This window comes from Mesocricetus auratus, unplaced genomic scaffold (genome assembly GCF_017639785.1).
Source record: "Mesocricetus auratus isolate SY011 unplaced genomic scaffold, BCM_Maur_2.0 Super-Scaffold_100019, whole genome shotgun sequence".
NCBI lineage: Eukaryota > Metazoa > Chordata > Mammalia > Rodentia > Cricetidae > Mesocricetus > Mesocricetus auratus.
The window spans coordinates 5,096,972-5,115,928 of record NW_024429200.1 but is presented as its reverse complement, the minus strand read 5'-3'; the positions used below and the strand labels follow the sequence as shown (position 1 = coordinate 5,115,928).

The 18,957-nt window shown below is 42.0% G+C and overlaps 1 protein-coding gene across 8 annotated transcripts in view; it reads right to left on the bottom strand.

The window, feature by feature from the left end:
- Nucleotides 1-495: 495 nt before the first annotated feature.
- The window catches only part of Dgki (diacylglycerol kinase iota), a 445,999-nt gene continuing 427,537 nt past the window's right edge, over nt 496-18,957 (bottom strand). For all 8 annotated transcript variants that reach the window (XM_040728459.1, XM_040728462.1, XM_040728460.1 and 5 more), the window contains 3 exons: nt 10,752-10,788; nt 9,081-9,180; nt 496-6,250 (listed from right to left, as the gene is read on the bottom strand). In XM_040728459.1, the coding sequence (XP_040584393.1) occupies nt 6,134-6,250; nt 9,081-9,180; nt 10,752-10,788 (254 nt within the window). In that variant the 3' untranslated portion in view covers nt 496-6,133. The remainder of the gene's footprint in view (nt 6,251-9,080; nt 9,181-10,751; nt 10,789-18,957) is intronic.

The following is an 18,957-nucleotide window of genomic DNA, read 5'->3' as shown; positions in this document are numbered from 1 at the left end:
CATGTGTCTCTCAATAAAAAGCTGAGAAAAGAAAGAGTCCGAATTGCTTCCACTACCAAAGGCAGCCAACTTAGACACCAGTGGCCCCCAGGTGCTCAAACAATGGAAGCAGAGGGAAAGCCTATCCCACCGCTGGGTCTGTATTTCATTCCTTGCAACTATGATGTTGGTACCAGAAGCCAAGGGATTTGCCATGATGCCTTTCATGTACATTTACTTAGCTCCAAAGTGTCTCTGAAGCAGGATTTCTTTCTGTGATTAGATTACAGTTAATTCTAAGAACTTCAAGTCACAGCACTTTGTCATATTGGAAGAATGGCAAGATTTCCAATAAGGCTTTACTTGAGAGTGTCCAAGAATATTCATCAACACCCAAAACGTTTTCAGGAGAATTTTAAAATTTTATCTCCTTATGTGCTTTCCTTTTTTTGAGTTCTCGAATCTGTGTGTAGTTGGTTTTAATTTTTTTAAATGAGAACTAAAGACCACAGTTCCTCATGTGAAAAGCAATATTTTAATTAAGAAATTAAAGTTCTCGTTAATTTTTAAGATCAAATGTTGCCTCCGGACAAAGCCGTTTTCAAAGTGAGGTAAAGAAAATGACAATCTAATTTGCAGCCCTTCAGATCACAAATCCTAACTAGTGACATGTCTAAAGATGGTCAAATACCCTCAATCTAAATGTTTCCAGATGCTGAAAGTTTGTAACTCTGTACGGGTGCCCACAGCACTATTTGGCAACTCATACTTCATCTTCTTTACATTTAATCAAAACCCACTGAAAATTCTGCTTATTATTCCTGGGTTAGCTCATGAGAGCTGTGTTAAATAAATCTTAGCCTTTACTTAAGTTGGGTTTCTAAGTTTCATTTTAATGCCAAAGTTTCAACTGTATTTTTAAGAACATTACCAGGATTCCAGGGAACTGGAAATATAAAATAATACCATTGCATTTGCCTGCACAGAAGTAAATTATGCCAGCCAAAGGGTAACAAGAATAACAAAGACCATTGTGAACTTTCAGGGCATGCTGAGGTACCCTGAATACAACACATGGAACTTAACAAACTATTTAAGTTTGTCCTTTGTTCCCTGTCTGCTAAGGAAGTCATTTATCCTTTGCATTCATAGATAGCAATATTCTTATTGTGGTGTCTGCATCACAGTGAGTGATAAATATTTTGAAAGAAATGTTGAAATACTTGCAAATATGATGGGTTTTTGAATGTATTATTGGATGAGCATGATTGAATGTATGTATAATGAGTGCTTCCTGGGGAAACACATCAACCAACACTCAAATTTCTACTGTAAAGTATTTGCTTTAAAGCTTTATGGTCGTTCTCTGACTCCTCTTTGGGACAAGAGTAATGAATTTCAATCTTCTGGATGAGTGGGTTGTCCAGTATGGTATCTTTTGCTTATTTCTATTTTTAGGTTTCTCATTAAATGGCATTAACAACCTTAAGAAACCACAGATGGCTCTCAAGAGTATAACCCATATATAATCCTGTCCTCTGGGTAATGTTAAAAGCACATGCCACTTACACTGTATGAAATGCAAGAAATATCTATGATTGTGACCTCTCAAGTGACTGGAACAAAAACTAAATTAAACCTCACAGACTGCTTCTATGAATCAACTTGTTGTAATTCTATAGAATGGCCAAGGTCAGTAGGCATGTACCTGTCCTTTGGGAAAGAAGGGTACTTGCCCCAGAGGGAAACTTCATGTTGATATATTTCAATCATAACGTCTGGAGAAGATTTAGGCAGCTGTGAAACAAAGCAATAGACAGAAGTGCTAGAAATCTCTCAGCCAGAGAACTAGGGGACAGAAAATGAGAGATGACTGGAACATAGAAAGAGGTCATTTTATCAGCTGAATATGAAGTTCAGTGCCGAGAAACACCAAGAGATTGAAAGCCAATGGTTTTTGCGATGTGGGCAGAAGGGAGTTTATACTAAATACTCATTACAGTGTGTTCAGATAGTTAATTTAATACACGGTCTTTCTTTTCCTAACATGAATATAATTTGGTTTTGCACAGAACAATTAGCAGTCTTAGTTGGGGGTTATGATGAGCCATTTTAACAAAATTCTATTTTTACTTTTAAAGAGCAAAACTGAATAAAACAGCATGCTGTGCTCCATGATTTAATTAGCTTCTCCTACTGGAAGACAAGCTGCTTCAACCCCCAGACCACACCCAAGCATCTACCCTTTCCTGACAATAGCTTGCTCTAGTTAAATAACATTGGAAAGCAGACTAGGTGCTGATCTTACCAACTCAGCTTTAAAGCAGCGAGGGGATCATGGAAGAAAGAATTCTCCTTTACTTCCTTGAGATCCAAAAAGAGACAATCCACAGAGCTAAGGTTGGTCCTGCGCATCATGGAAAGCAACATGTAAATAATCAGTAGACTTACTGATCATGGAAGGTATGACTCTGACAATAGCCAATGCCATGTACAACTACAGTGATGCAGAGAGAGAAGCCAGCTCAGGAATGGAGGAAATAACAATTAAATGAAATTCTGTTACTGTACCAATTATTGTCTACTAGTGTTAACTGTACACATAAAGATGACTTGCATGCTTTCAAAATATCTTCTTTTCTAAACATATGCAATATGTGAATATGGCATATATGCCCATATATGTATACAAATAAATACATTTCTATTTAGGTATGGATGGATATGTGTGTACATGTACAGATATGTGTGTATATTTGCAAGGTATTTCTGACATAACATACAAGCAATCATGTTTGTCCACATTGACAGTGTTTCTTGCTGGGTACCGAGATACACCAGCAGAGGACCCAATCCCTTCATGCTGAAAGTGGTACTTCCTGTGGAGTTAAATAGAAATTTTATAAAAATGCGTGTGCTACTTCCACACCTTAAATGTGTGCTCATACAACTGATGTGTGATAAAATGTAACTGCCACCCCTTATTTTCTTAGACTTAAATATCCTAGGGATTCTAGTAAGTACATTTCAGAGATCTACTAGGCAAAGGAGTCTCTGCTAGGTCCCAGTGGATAGCAATGCCCTGCTGAGCATCTCAGAGTCCAGACAAATCTGCCTGGGCAGTTTCTGGCAAGAAGGCAGCAGGACAAGGGAGCCTTACACCAGTTCTTACTAATGTCGCTGCAGCTGAATTCTGCTTTAGAACTCCCACTGGGTTTCAATCAACACCTCTATGGGGGTGACCAGAAATCTCAAGGCAAGATTCCCAGTCACACTACTAAGCCTTCTAGGCTAACTAATCCTCTCCTGGTCTCTGTTGCTGAATGCAGTAGGGGCAAGAATTGGGCTAATAGTTCACGGTCTGCATAATACAAGGTTACTAAAATGATTACCTTTACAGCTCTGGAGTTCTGTCTTAATAGCACTTCATTTTTCATCCTTCCACCAGCCTAATTTAAGGAGGAATTCCAAAGAAGACAGTTCCACAGCACAAGGGACTGGATCCAGGAGAATCAGCTAGGCTGGCTGTTCTTGCAACAGAATCCCAGGGGGATGCATAAAAATTGTTTACCATAGGTACGTATTTTTATGAGAAAGTTTGTACCATTTTCTTCTGTACCTCCAGTTGGCTCACTAATGAGGCACTAGATACTTAAGCAGAGGCAGACACTCCTGGACCACATGGCTTTAGCTCTTTCTAATGCTCACAATTATCACATACAACAAATAACTAAAAACAAATATCCTACAGGAGGTAGACTTAATGCTGAAATCTGTGACATCTACGCTCACGTTGCTTTTGAAACCCCAAGTCTTAGAGGTGCTAATTTATTTCCAGAGATGGATCATGTATATTGCTCCTCCACAATCATGTGGCATCTATTTTTTTTTTCTATTTTTTTTGAGGGGGGAAAGTTCTACAGCATCAGGACCTTTCCAGTAGTCAGCACTGCATCTACTTTCAAGCCAGGGATTTGTGTGTCTTATGGAGTTATTGAATTTGGCCCATAGGCACGTCTCTCCTAAATTTTTTCTGGCCGTTTTGAAGCATTCTCTGAGAAATGTGAGATGGTGGTTGATGAAAATACAGTCGTCCCATGTCTCGGCAGTGGCCAGCTGGATAACCAACTGCTGAGCCAACTGTTTGGCGCAATCTAGGAGATGGAGGGCTCCACTCGAAGCCAGGTTCCAGCCCGTTCTAGGGATTATATTTGTCATCACAATATTTCCTTGACAGCCCCAACAACTGAAACACTCCTAACAGAAACCCAGTGACTGCAGCTCCTGGAAACAATCGAGTCCAGACCCTCTGCTCTCCCTTCCTGTAAAATCCAAGAGAGAGTTCCAGTTCTGAGATGGATGCCTAGAAACACATTACTCTTAGCCAACAACCCATTTCCCCCCAGCTTGGAATGATGCCAAGTTTGATCTTGAAATGACTATAGGGAGTCTCTGGTAATGAAATCCCTACCTACTCAAAGCCTGCTTCCACTTAGCATGGTACACCATGTCTGTCCTTTCAAAATGATGCTATGTGATTCTGATGAACGCTGTGTCTCCATTGGACAGTGAGGTTAAAGTTCACATGCAGAAACACAGAGGAAAACATTCTCCTGTACTCAAGAGAAAAATGGAAGGAAGCAGAAAGAAAAGCCCCCAGATACACCACTTGTATCTGTGACCTACACCTAAGCCAAGGAGAGTTTTGAAAAGAAAGTGATTTTGTTTTCTTCTCCTTATTACCTGATCCCTCCAGATCCATGGCATGACCAGAAGTGACAGTCTCATGAAACATTTCTGCCACAGTGGCTTATATAAGAAGCTTGTGACAGGAGAAAATAAAGTAGGGAAAAGAGCTTAGTTGACCCCCCCACACACAAATACATGGACAATAGGGTCATCAGACATGACCTCAGAACCTAACACGTCACAGATGAAGCACAGATTAGGAGGGACCAGACATCCTGAGAGTCTGACTACAGAATGCTGAAATGAGGCTTGGTCCTCGGGTCAAGCCTTCCTCGACATCATGAAAACTGAACTCTTAGAAAAACAAACATGAGCCCCCCTTTCACCACTGTATCCCTGCGCCTGTAGTGATTAGCCTCAGCCCACAATGCCAAAGGCTGTTTTCCTACCAAAGTATATCGTTGTAACATACATTGCTACTTTTAGTTTTGCTATTTTTTTTCAAGTCAGTTAGACTTCTTTCTATTATCACTTTAAAAAGCTTAGGATTAAACATTTAATGCTCCATTCCCTATAACCACTGTCCTAGACAAGTCCAACCCCACCTTTGAAATAGCACTCAGAATCACATGGCTCTGTAGACTAGCTATGGGCCTTCATTGACCCCTTGACTCATCTTGACTACAGCAGAAGGCAAAGATGACTACACATAGGCAGTGTGGAGCTGTACAAACAGCCCAAGCTGAACCAGTCCTTCCTATTACCAAAAGCCCAACTTCCCTGGGAAACCTCTCTCAAGTACTTCAAGCACAGACAGCGCCCATGCTGCTTCACCATACCTCGTAGATGGAGGACACAAGTTGGCACTACCCAGCTCCTATGTGATAAAAACCAGAGGGGTTAGGAGGCATGCAAAGCCACTAACTAGTCTTGGTATATTTAGTCTGCAAATGGAGTGGTTTTACAGATATAATTCTGCAAGACATCCAGGAGGGTTCAAAGACCTTCAGACAACCTTGTGGTTGGAAGACTGAAAGCAAAGAGAAGAGATAGTAGATTGTCTAAATTGATGGGTGATTACAGTAGGGTTATGTGGTACTGGGGAAAGATGAATGCAGAGAGGGAGGAGAGGGCAGTGCCATTTATGTGAACATCCTCAGAATCGTTAAAATAAATTAGACAGGTGAACACAGAAGTTCATGCTACTTGCTGGAAGCAATAAGGATCAAATTTTGTGGAGCGTGTACTCCACAAATCTCCAGGTAGCCTGCCTCTTTCTCAACGGGCTATCATGTCCTGTTGTACATCCCGGTAGCCCTTAAAACCTGGTAGTGTGGTCTCAGATAGATCCTTGCAGGAGAGAGGCGGATATGGATTCCATTAGCTTCTTCCAGGGGAGCTGCCCAGTGGCTGGGAGGGCGTAGGTAATACGCTTGCACGAGTTCTTTTTGCCTGTCAACCAGGGTCAAACGGCAGTTTCCAGGTCCTCATGGCCAATGACCTTATAGTTCTGTCGGCTTTCTAAATAAGCAGCCAGATCTGGGTCCCCAGCCTGCTGTGCTCGTTCTTGGGGTGTCTTTCCCTACAGGTAAAAGAAGAAAAACAAGTAGTTGGGGTAAGATAATAACCACACATAACAGACATGGGCTAGCCAATGATGAATCCCTCCATGTTTGATGCTTCAGAGTGTACGAGATGCTTTCAAATCTATTTGCTTCCATAATCAGGATTATGTAAATGTGTGCTGGCAAATAAGGGCAGTGGCAGTGGATACTTCTCAGTAAACAGGAAGTCACAGAGTTTCCCTGAGACTGGGGAGAGAAACTGCATTGCGGGAAGTTTGAAAGCCCAGTGCTTTTCAAAAGGGGAAGGAGGAAAGACTGAGTGAAACAGGGAATCAGAACATCATGCTTCTAGTTCAAGGTTCCCTTTCAATAAGCGCTGGGAAGAAATTAGTGGAAGCCAAGAGCAAGAGCGATAACTCACAGATCGTAGAGAAGGTACCTCCTTTGCTCGTGTCAACACTTGTCTCCCGAAAAGTTCGCTCATTTAGTTTGCACCTAGTACTAAATCACTAGCTTGGGGTTCCTCCAACATTTTTATACAATTATAGTAGACCACCTTGCCTTTACTTTGATAATGAAAAAGCTGGCATCCCCACTTTCCAAACATTCAGAGAAGTGGGGTGAAGTGAACCCAAGTGGTTTGCAGTGAATTCTTTGCTGTCTCTAGGATATTGCTTCTATGCTAAAAGGGCCAGGAACAGTTTCATTCCCAAGTATGTTCAGCTTTAATCTGGCACCGTGTTACATAATGGTAAGATGAAAGGATTCTGAAAACAGGAATGAAGTACAGCTATATTACTATGTGGTAAGATCTATAGGACATAATTTTGAATGGAAAGTTATGATGTTCAGTAGCTTGTCTCATAAGACCCCAACTGTTTTTAAAAATGAGAGCCAAGCAGACATACCTACATGTAAACAGAGATTAAATTTAATCATATTTAGGTCTAAGGGATGGGATTTCAAGTGACTTTTCTTGTGTGCTTTTCTATATTGCTAGTTTTCTGTGTATAATCATAAAACCAGAGTTATTTATATTTTGAAAAAAGAATGTACTTACATAATTCAAAATAGGAAGAAGTCTAAACAGGTAACTGATTATTTAGACAACAAGCTGTAGCTCAAGTGCGTTTGATAGGCCTAGGGAGAAACTAAGGCACCTAGAAAGCAGGGATGCCAAAGTAATTCCATGTCATGTAGCTGGCTTAGAAGTGAATGAAAGGTCCATTCATGAGGCAACTTATGTCACAGGGTTTGCTATCCTTCGAGAAAAGTCTAGGGCCCAGACTGTACAAATGTAGGTTCTCCAAATCTAATGGAGTTTGCAACTGCAATGACCAGGCTTCTAAGTTCTATGTGTATGTGTGGTAGCTATAGTTACTTGTTCAAAACCTGTCCTTACTTAATACCTTAAATTTCTTCTTTGACATAGTTAATGATGGTCCTTTCCTCATAGTCTACTCAAAGTCCTTCAGAACTCCAAGTGCTTATCAGGATGGAAGACTGACTCCTATGATTGGCACTCTCTCTCTCTCTCTCTCTCTCTCTCTCTCTCTCTCTCTCTCTGTGTGTGTGTGTGTGTGTGTGTGTGTGTGTGTGTGTGTGTGTGTGCCCCTGTGTGTGCATGCATGCATGCATGGCTGTCTGTCTTTCTGTCTGTCTGTCTCCATCTTTGGTCAACTCCCCTGAGTTACAAGACCCTCCCCCCCCCCATACTCCATTCATCAACTCTGTCTCTTGGCAGTTCTCTGTGAATTGAATCTGCTGAGGATGGCACCAGATACAGCTCTGCTAGACTCTTCTTGGTTCTCCCCTCCTCCTATGGGTAATTTGTGATCAAAGCATAGGGCAGGGAATTCTGTTAATCTTTGTTGTCAACACATTGTCCTACTGAGACAGTGAGGTACTGTCTCTAAATTAGGAGGGCTGACTGGCTCAGAAAGAATCAGGCTATAAGTCAACAGAGTTAACCAGGAAACAGACATTGTTTCGCCGGCTTTCTGCTCCCAGACCTGTCAATAATAGTGGCTCTCATGCTAACTTCTACAGTTGACACTTAGGGAATAATGTAAGAAAACACATAGAAAGATTTTGAAAGACTAAAGGTAACTGTGGTTGCAAAGATGGTTCATCACTTATGAACACTTGAAACTCTTGCAGAGGCCCCAGGTTCAATTCCCAGCACCCATATGGTAAATCGCAAACATCTGCAACTCCAGTTCCAGGGAATCTGACACCTATCCTGGCCTCAGTAGGCCCTAGAACACATGATGCATATCCATATACTCACAAACATAAACATATACACATGCACTTAAAAATAAATAGATACAGAGTAATGTGGATATATCAGGGTTATGGCCGTTACCATCTCAAATTGAAGTACCCCATCTGGGGAGTCAGCCAGTAGACAATCACTTGGTATTTGGGCATAGAACAATGCAACTCATAGATTTTAAATTACATTAGATTTTGTGCTAAAGATGAACCCTAAAGATGCTTCTAGTAGCCAGGCTAGGACATTCGCTGCACTGCATCCCTGCCCTCTGGGTCTCCTCACTTACCCACCCCTTGTCTTCTGGTGTTTCATTAGAACACCACGAGTCCCCTCTCTTCCTTTAGCACGAGTAGAGGTTTATAAAGTACCACAGGCAAACACACACCCTTCCCTTTGTGCTTCTACATTTAAACTGCAGTTTCTCTAAAGGAGGCACTCTATTTTTTCCTCCTTTTCCCAAAGCTCCAGCCCTCCCGTGAGCACAGAAAGGATGCCTGTGCTGCAGGCTCAAGCAGAGGCCATGCAGTCCCTCGCAGTGGGAGGATGCTTGCACTCACTCATCCTGTTACCTTGGAGTCTGTCTGTCTCAGAGATGCTCCTGCGTCCACCAGAAGCTGGCAAACAGCCCGGTTTCGTTGGCAGGCGGCCTTGTGCAGTGCGGTCTCGCCCCTAAATCAAAGATTAAGAAACCAGGCAAGGGTTGGAGACAGATGAGGTAATTGAGGCAGCAGAAAGGTGAGGGGCTTATCCTGCCTGGTTGCTGACACTGTATGCTCTTTAGCCTCCTCCATTGTGAGGAGCTGAGTCCTAGGCCTGAAGAATACATGCATGCTAGGAAGGTGTCTGGGGTGTCTGAAAATTCTTCAAGTTACTCATTAACAGAACTAGTATCTAACTTTAGACACTTGTCTAAACTGGATGTGGCTTGATGATATTTTTTTTAAATTGCTACTACTGGATTTAGGATACACTCATGGATACTGAGTAAAATTGTACTGATATGTCCAAACAGTTGAGGCAGAGCATGAATGCATTTCCGTGGAGCTCACACAGTCCTGTCCCTCCAACATGGTAGAAGCCATTCTGGCCTTCATGAGTCTATCCTGAGGATTCAACTTTGAAGAACCATGCTGTCTTCTTTCCTGCTCTTCAACAAATACTGTGTCACATCTATAAGCTGAAAGGACAGCGGAGAGGTTCTTGTAGACTCCAGCAGAACTCACAGGCCCCAATTCTCCCAAGTAGACAACACACCAGAGACCGGCCTCTCTGTGGCGGGAGGGGCAAGGAAAAGCAGACCTGCCCCCATCTGTCTATTAGTTAGGTGGGCTTAGTGAAGAGAATGTGGCCATTCTGAGTCCCAAGGCATAAAGATGCTTAATGCTAACATGTTTCATGGCGAATCAAATGCCAGCCACAAAGAAGCCAAACCACGATGAATGGAGACCCCACTTACAACCACACCAGCCATCTCTGTGGATTAGTAGCTGGTTTTGTGTCCAGCAGCTCATAGCTGTATCACTTCCATTTCCCTCTATTCTATCCATCCATTCCCATATCTACTCCCTGACCACCAGTTCACTCCTCTCTAAACCCCCTCATCTTTATCCTTTGTTTGACTTCTTTAAAACTCCCTACTGGTCCCCATATGGCTTTCAGAGTTAATTATTCATCTTTTCTTATTCCTGTTAGTGGAAAAGTAGTTATTTGGATGCCAGAAGAATAAAAAAAAAACAACCAAAACAAACATTTTCAGTTTGGGGACCATCCAAGAACTTGTAACTGCTTGAGTAACTATGTTTCCAGTTTTCCAGGGGTAGTATATGACTTGTTCCATCAGGGACCGACTAACAGAATTTGTGTCATTACATGCAGCAGATGTCGTAAGGCATGGGTGCTTCATTTTCTCACAAACTCCAGATGAGAAAACATGCTGCGTGTGGTAGCAATAATGATACATGTACTTATTTATTGTCAGCAGTCCAAGTGCCACTGGAAAAGTCTCTTGCTGGTTGGGTGATATAGGTAATGACAGTGATCACATGGACTGTGTATATAATCATCACAATACAAATTGTTTTTTATTGTATTGTTTTATGCATCAGATTACTACCTCTGCACAACTGCTAATATAGCTTAAAGTGGGCTTTTAATCAGTGAAATTAAAACTGATATGCCTCATGGACTAGACGTGCTTTGAATACAACTGTTCAGACTACATAATGAAAGGCAACACTCACGTTTCACTGTCTGCCATATCCAATAATTCTGCAGGTCCTAAACAACAAAAAAGCAAGCTATTAAAATAGATTGTAAAACTAATTGTTGACAGAAAATCTATAGGCCAATAATTTAAATGATGAAGAAAGGCTAACTGAAAAGATAAAGTTGGTGACAAGGTAAATAATAAGACCAAGTGAAGGTAAGAGGATTCTCTGTCGCCAGTTTCCCAAACTCATCAGTCCATATGCACAGAGATGGCTCAGTGAATGAGCACATCTGCTGTGAAAACAAGAGAACCTGAGTTCAAAATTCCAGTACCCAAATTTTTATAAACCTGGGCATGGCCTTGTGTACCTGTAACCTCAGCACAGGTTGGCAGAGAAAAGTAGATCCCAGGACCTTGATGGCCAGCCAGCCTAACCAAGTTCAGTAAGAGACCCAGTCTCAAGGAAGCAATACAGAGAGCTGTAGAGAAAGACAGCTGATATCTTCCTCTGATGTCCAAATAAGTGACTGTACCCACATGCAGGTGTAGGTCAACCATCAACTATGCCCATCACACACACACACACACACACACACACACACACACACACACACACTGAATCAAGATTATTTCTCAATGAAGTTGAGGATAATAACTGAAAAACAATTGTCTCAGTAGAAAGAAAGGGACAGTTAAATGGGTTTTGGGTCTTTTTCATTCTCCAGCTTCTGGAAGGGGCCTTCTGTGGCATTATGAGAAAAGTGAAGACACACAAAAGTCACCTACATTTTGGCTATAGGATAAAAGTCTACTTCCTTGAAATATTACATTTTCAAAATTGAATTACTGCCATGCATACATGTCAGATGATTGTAGATGACCCATTGCATGATATTTTTCCAGGGTGGGGTGATAGAATACAAATGAACAAGGAGCTGACCTTTCTCTTTCTCAGTGTCTGTTTACTAATTAATTCACTTCTTTTATAAATATTGTTTGGGATCTTCACCATTCTACCTCCTGACAACTACTTCCTTCCATGAAATCCCTCACCCTGTTACTCTGAAGGTAACAGCTAGACTTATTTCTTCCACACAGCTCCCTCTGAGATGACATGACCCCCTACCTATATGACACCTACCCTTTTTGTGTAGGCCCTATTTGTCATACTCAAGTACTACAAATTATCATCCAAATCGAGATTATCCTAGCTAAGTGGAGATTGTTGATCACATTATCCAACATGACACTTGTCAATCTATTTTAAAATCACCAGCTTAGTTGTTTTTGTTTTTGTTTTTCTGTTTCTTTTCTTTTTTGTCCCTTGAGATACTAATAAACCTCTGAGAGTTTTGCCCTGTGCTTTTTCACCACTATGACTTCCCTTAGTACTGGGCAGAGAATCTGGTACCAAGCAAATGCTTAAATATTTGACTGACTTGACGCCCTGCTTCGGGGTGCCAAACATGGCTCTGCTACTAAGCAGTTTAGTATTCAGAGACACAATCCTTGTGATTTGTGACCTCTATTGGTGGAGAGCATTATCCCTGAAAATTATTCATTATGTATAACGTGAAAGGAAATGAAGAAGAGGCTACAAGTTTCTAACCATGATTGCCATTGGCCAGGAAATAGTTGAGATATTTTAGAATCCTTGTGACTCTCGTGGTCATCCAAGATCTAAGTCACCTTGAATCTTTGTGTAGAATGCACCTAGCATGCAGAAGCCATTGCCAAAGAGACTGCTATATGTCACTAAGTTTCCACACATCCCATCTGGTCCTGACTCTCAAGTGTTTAGATGACACTCATGGCCCTCCTCCTCGAACTCCTGATCCTTAACGTGTTGATAAGGTTCAACCTTTTCACCTAAGCTGAACTAGTGATGCCCTACCTCACTATGTATTTCTCGGGATTTCTCCCACTCTGAGAGCCTGTCTCCCAATCTCCCTATCCATGATAGCTTTCCCTCTCCTGACCCTGTACTTAAAACTGAAATCTTCCTTAAAGCCCAACTGTGGCAAGGCCCTCCAAAGAGACATCTGACAAAAGAAACCTAACCCCTTCTCTGAATCTGATGGTTGCTTTTCAACTATATGTTTTTCTTCCTTAAATGGATTGTTCCAAAATCTCTGAAGTGTAAGAATCATTTTATTCTTTCTACCTGACTCTAAATTGTATAAATTTTATATCAATAATTCTATGAATCAATTAATGATAACATTTACCTCCCACCTTGAGTTTCCATAAGTTAATATGATCTAAAGTATTTAACAACAGTGCCTGAAACCATAAGGACTTCATAAAATGTAGAGTATAGTGCTTTTGGGCACACTAGAGCTGACCATATTAAGTCAAAACACTGCAACATCAGTGAAAGAAGGTGACATATAATGGCCCACTAACTCCCACTTGATTTTTAAGTCACATGTTGACTCAAATTCTAGAGATCCATGCACTCAGGGTTACTCATTGTCTGATAGGAGAGCCTTAACAAGATCAGGAGCAAGAGGATCATGGCACCTGATCTTCCACCGAGGGAGACCCTGCTATCTTCCGAGAGCCTTGTAAGCTGTTTATTAGAGAGAAATTCCAGGAACACAGCAGCACACCTGCACCTGGCAGCTGTATTCCCATCATTACACAGTGAGTTCCCAGGTTTGCTGGGTCAAAGGCTCTATGCGATAAGGAACCCTGAAGCATGTTGATTGGGCTAAGACAGTAATAGTTTGACAATGTAAAGATGAAGACAAGGAAAAGAAGCACTTGGTTCTCCATCGTGCTGACCCACAGCATCACAACTATAGCTCTGAGTTATCCCACAATGATAATCCAGTCTGATTTGGGCATGCCTTTGACTACCTGGGGTTATTCAGGGGTTCCTTTAATCTTCTGTAGCTGGCAGAGGTAAGAGGACCAGCCACCAGTGCTGGAACCTGGCACTTGAGTTCTTAAAGCCTATCTAAAGGGACTCCATTTCAGTATTAGTGCATGACTCTAAAATGATTGATGTAATTAACCTAATGTCCCTGATCCTCCATCAAACAGACAGTTGGATGATTAAAGAACATTTCAAACACTGGCAAGCAAACAGCCAATGAAGGAGAGGGAAGGGCAGCAGACAGATCACTCCAGGTGGGAGTAGGGAGCTGTGTTTAAGCATGCAGACCTTGGGCTTGGGACCCTTTACTCCTACTGGGTTGCCTTGCCCAGCCTTGATCTGAGGGTTTGGGCCTAGACTTACTATAATTTGTTATGCCATATCCGGTTAGTATCTCTGGGAGGCCTACTTTTATTAAAAGGGAAATGAAGGAGGAATAAGTCTGGGGGGAGGGGAGGTATGGGGGTAGAAGGAGTGGAGGGAGGGGAAACTGCAGATAGGATGTAATGAATGAAAGAAGAATAAAAAAGTGCCAGTACACATTTACTTGTCATTGTTAGAACTGATCCTTAAAGCAACGGTTCTCAACCTGTGGGTCATGACCCCTTTGGGGGAATCACACATAAGACAACCTACCTATCAGATATTTACATACGATTCATAGCAATAACAAAACACAGTTATGAAGTAGCAATGAAATAATGCTTTGGTTGATGGTCACCATGACATGAGGAACTGTATTAAAGGGTAGCAGCATTAGGAAGGTTGGGAACCACTGCCTTAAAGGATTATGTTTGCATGGCAAAGACACCAGAAGAGTCAATGCCAAATACACCTGAGTTCAGAACATCATTCCTTCCTGGTTAGTACTGCACTGACCTTTGGAGAGCTATGCTTTAACACTGTGCTGACCTATGTAGTAACCTTGACTTACAACTTGCAGAATGGGTAACCAGAAAGATAAAAAAGATCAACAAAACCCACATCAACTTCTTTTGAAAAATAAAATGAGTTTTTAAAAAATGGCACCTGTTATTTTTTTGTTAATATGAGTCTCACTAATAAAAGAAAAGAGAAAGATGATAAAAAAGTAAACAGAACTGTATTTTTCTAATGGGTCAGTGGTTGAAAGCTGGACTTGGAATTGTTTTATATATGTGAATATCCACATTATGGATGCTATCCCGTTTTCCCCATGGAATTTGAAATAAGAGCATTGAAGTGTCAGTAGACAATTCACAATTCTTTTCGCTAAACAGAAGGAATCTATGGTGGTGTGAATGAGAATGTCCCCCTTAGTCTCAGGCATTTGAGCACCTGCTCCCCAGGTGGCAGTGGTGTTAGGGGAGGTTTGAATGTTACAAGTTTGCTGGAGGCAGTCAGTGAGGGCAGACCTCAAGATTTAAAAAGCCTTTGCAACTTCCAGTTTGCCCTCTCTGCTTCATGCCTGCAGTTGAAGATACAATCTCTCAGCTGCTTGTACCAGCCTGTATGCCTGACGCATGTTACTTCATTTTACCTCTCTGATGGACTCCAATCTAGAATTGTAAGCCCCCAAATTCTTTATCCTGTCAAGGTTTTTATCAATGCAAGATAAAGTACTTAACACAGAATCATTGCATCTCTAGGGTATACTCTCTCTTACAGTTATTCTATACCAAAAGATACGTGTGAAGTTGTTTTGAAGGTCTAGAGTGCCAATTTCTCTATGAAATCTTCACATTTCTTCCAGAATCCTATGCATACTGCCACTGGAACTCAGCAGAGGACATTAGAGTGCAGGTGCCATGTCTTGTGGCTTCTTATCCATGCCTGAGCTCATAGCCCTTTGAATACAGAGGGCGGAAACTATATCACACACATGCATGACCTTGGCCACCTCGTAGTGCCTCAGTTTTAACTCCCTGTGCAATGGAGATAGGAAAATTTACTGTGTAGACTTGTAAGAATTTACATTTAGCATCTAGAACAAAATGTTTTGGTAACAATGGATTACTGTGTTCTTTTTTTTTCAAATATCAGTTTTTTAAAAAAATCAAATGGTGAGTGGTGCTTTAAAACAATTTTGGATCCCATAAATATTAGGTGTTTTCCTTTTTTCTTCAGAGAAATACCCATAGCTGAACCATGGATTCAAAAAGCTGTTGGACATAGGGAAACGTCTGAAAATCGAGGAATGGTGCCCAGTTTCATTTCATGTCTCTGTGGCAAAATACACAAGAGAAGCAATGTAAGAGAGGACAGATGTTATGAGCTCACATTTCAGAGAGAACAGATCATCATGTTTGGGAAGGCACGGTGTCGGGAGTAGCATGCTCCACGGTGATGGAGGCATGTGGGAGCACAAGGCTGGCCTTTTACCGTCAAGCGTCACCTCTTCTGCCTCCTAAGGCTCAGAACTGCTCAAAACACCACCAACAACTACAGACCACATATTCATATATGTGAAAATGCATGAGCCTGTGAAGAACACTGTATATTCAAGCCAAAACAGGTACATATACATGTACTTGTTATATATGTATGTGCCCATGCGTGTGCACACATGCTCTCTCTCTCTCCATCTCTCTCTCTCTCTCTCTCTCTCTCTCTCTCACACACACACACACACACACATATATAATATATATGTATATATATAATTCAGACTAAGTCTGGGGAATGCAGAACGTAGCAAAATGTCTTTCAGAGTGAGACAGGGAATGTTGTGGAAAGTACTGGAAATTTCTGAAGCCCTGCTGCCCTGCAGCTCTTACATTGGCCACTCCAGTTCCTGTTCAGATGATGCTATCATCTGCATTGCATACGCATTATAGATGATGGGTCTTTTATAGCATGTATTCTTTAATTTGCCTCCTACCAATGCATCCAAATCCCCTCTGCTATTCCTTCATTGCCCCATGGTCCCTCCCAGGATCTCATTTCCCATTAGTCTCCCTGACGCTGCCAGCAGACCATTCCAAATCCTCCCCTGCCGCAGGACAAAGGCTGCACAGATGTGGAAGAGCTGGCACCGGGAAATGCTAACAGCACTGTCATCCTGTCTCAGCGGGATGGTCGTCCTTTCTCTCTGGGACCAGAGGCAGGAAAAAGAAGTGTGGGGGTTAAAAACATCAGAAAAGAAAGACGGGACAGAAGACAAAATAACCCATTGAAATAAAAAGGAAATGCATGAGCGGGGTTTCTATCTGAGGAAGCAGTAGGGGGCAGCGGGGTGGGCACGGGGAGAATAAAAACAAAAGAGCAAAATGCTCTGGGTAGTGAAGGAAGAAAACCACACAAAAGTCTTGGAAGGGGGGAACTCGGGGGAGGCAGCCAGTAAAAATGATGGTTGAAAGGAGCTGAAAAGCATGAACCACTGAGAGTCCCTGCTGGAATCCTTGTGTCCACAGCTCAGCCCTGTCTCTGGAACTGCTTCCTCTCTTCCTCCTCCCATTGCTTTTCAGGACTCCAAGTGCCCAGATTCCAGCTTTTTTTTCTTCTTCTTCTTCTCCAATAAAAGAAAGCAGTGTTTTGCACAACTGAGAGAAGTCCAAAGGAAGACGCCTCCTATGGCTTTCTCAGAACGCACCACACATCCCACTCATAGCCCACAGCCCACGGCCATCTAAAAAGAGCCCTCTGGAGGAAACGGTATTGCTGGGGCTTGAGATTAACTCATCTCTTGGGAATCTGGATCAGAAGGTGTCCTTCTGATTGTGGGTCACTCTCCTCTCCCTAAGCATCCTATGAAGGGACAGAGCAGAGTGAAGCTCAGAGCAAGAAGGATGCTGTGAGCTGAGAGCCAACTCAAGGGACCATGCAGAATATGACTTGGGTACCTTGAAAAGGCAGTTCCTAGTTACCATTGTCAGTAAGGGTTGAGTATGTTTGGAAGACAGGGCAAGCACTACAGAGATTCCTCCATCTCATAGTCTTGCTGAGGCCATTTTGGGTTTAACTAGAACTTGATCTTCTTGATGGAGAATCCTGTGGTCAATTACCCACCTCTATTCTAGGACCTGAGACCAAGATACCCCAGCTAACTTAGCCTCTATTAAACTGTTTGCTTGTGCAAACCTCTTGCTGCAGCTGCTGAATGAGATGCTAAGATGTGGCTTTTGCCTTTAAAAGCCCCATTGGTCCAAATGCTTGGGGCAACACTTAGGTCCCAAATACCCAGGTGTAGTCCCAGCTAGCTGTGATAAAGACTTTCAGTTGACTCTAAATTATGTCTGAGTAGTCATCCCTGGTGGCATCCCCATAACAAGGTCTTTGAAAAACCTGTGGGATTTCTATTATCTGAAGCTATTAGAGAGATGTGATCCAAGCTGATATGTGCATATACACATATACATGAATGTCAAGAGATTTTCAGCATACATAAACATCCCTGTTATTCTCCAATAATTACCAAGTCAGAAGAGATGATATTAGTCTACAAAGAGCTCATAAAATATCAAGGATCAAGTATGCCAAGGGTAATACTTTCCATTTATCTCTTCCTAGCCTGAATAACACTGTGTACTTCAGGGCTTCCTATCATTTCAGAGAGGTGAATGGTTCTACAAAGACAGTTTATGATTTCAAAATGCACAGTTTAGCTGGGAGTGACAGAGAACACATCTCATCCCCGTACTTGAAAGACAGAAGAAGGAGGATTGCTACCAATTTGAGGCCAGCCTGCCCAGCGAATTCCAGGCTAGCCAGGTCTATGAAGAAAGATTCTGTCTTGAATAAGATGGCCACCTTCTGAACGTTGTGCAAATCCTGAGCACTTTTCTTAAAAGAAAATGTCTATAGATGAGCGTGGTTTAATTCGTGTCCATGTGCAATATTCCAAAATTTCCTTCTGCTCTTCATCAGCGTCTTGGAGAAATTACCAGGGGAAACAGAATAAACCTATGGTGTATATGTGCAGCAGAAATCATGCCACTATTTGATTTGCAACTCTTCCCCTGAAGTGTAGCAGGTGGATGGTCAGGAGAGAAGATGCAAATGATGCCTACAACAGACTCAGCACCACAGTTCATCTTTCTAGGACAGGCGGGATGGAACTACCTAGTCTACGGTAGAAGCTATTCTCCAGGGCCCAACGTTTCACCTTCACAGTCCTTCCTTCCATCCTCTGCACCATAGTTCTGGCCAAGAGTTGAAGCAAACTCTTCATAGTGAGAAAGACAAAGGAGGGAGAGTCTCAAATGACTGGCAGTCTAATATCTACCTTACAAGGTCCTTGCAAAGATTAAATTACATGGTGCATTCTGTACAGGCATCTGGCATATCATATGAGCTTGAAAAATGGTAGCCGTGTTTTCCTGTGCATGGCTTTATAGTCAGACCTAATACATGAAGCATTCAACTGCGTTGAATTTAT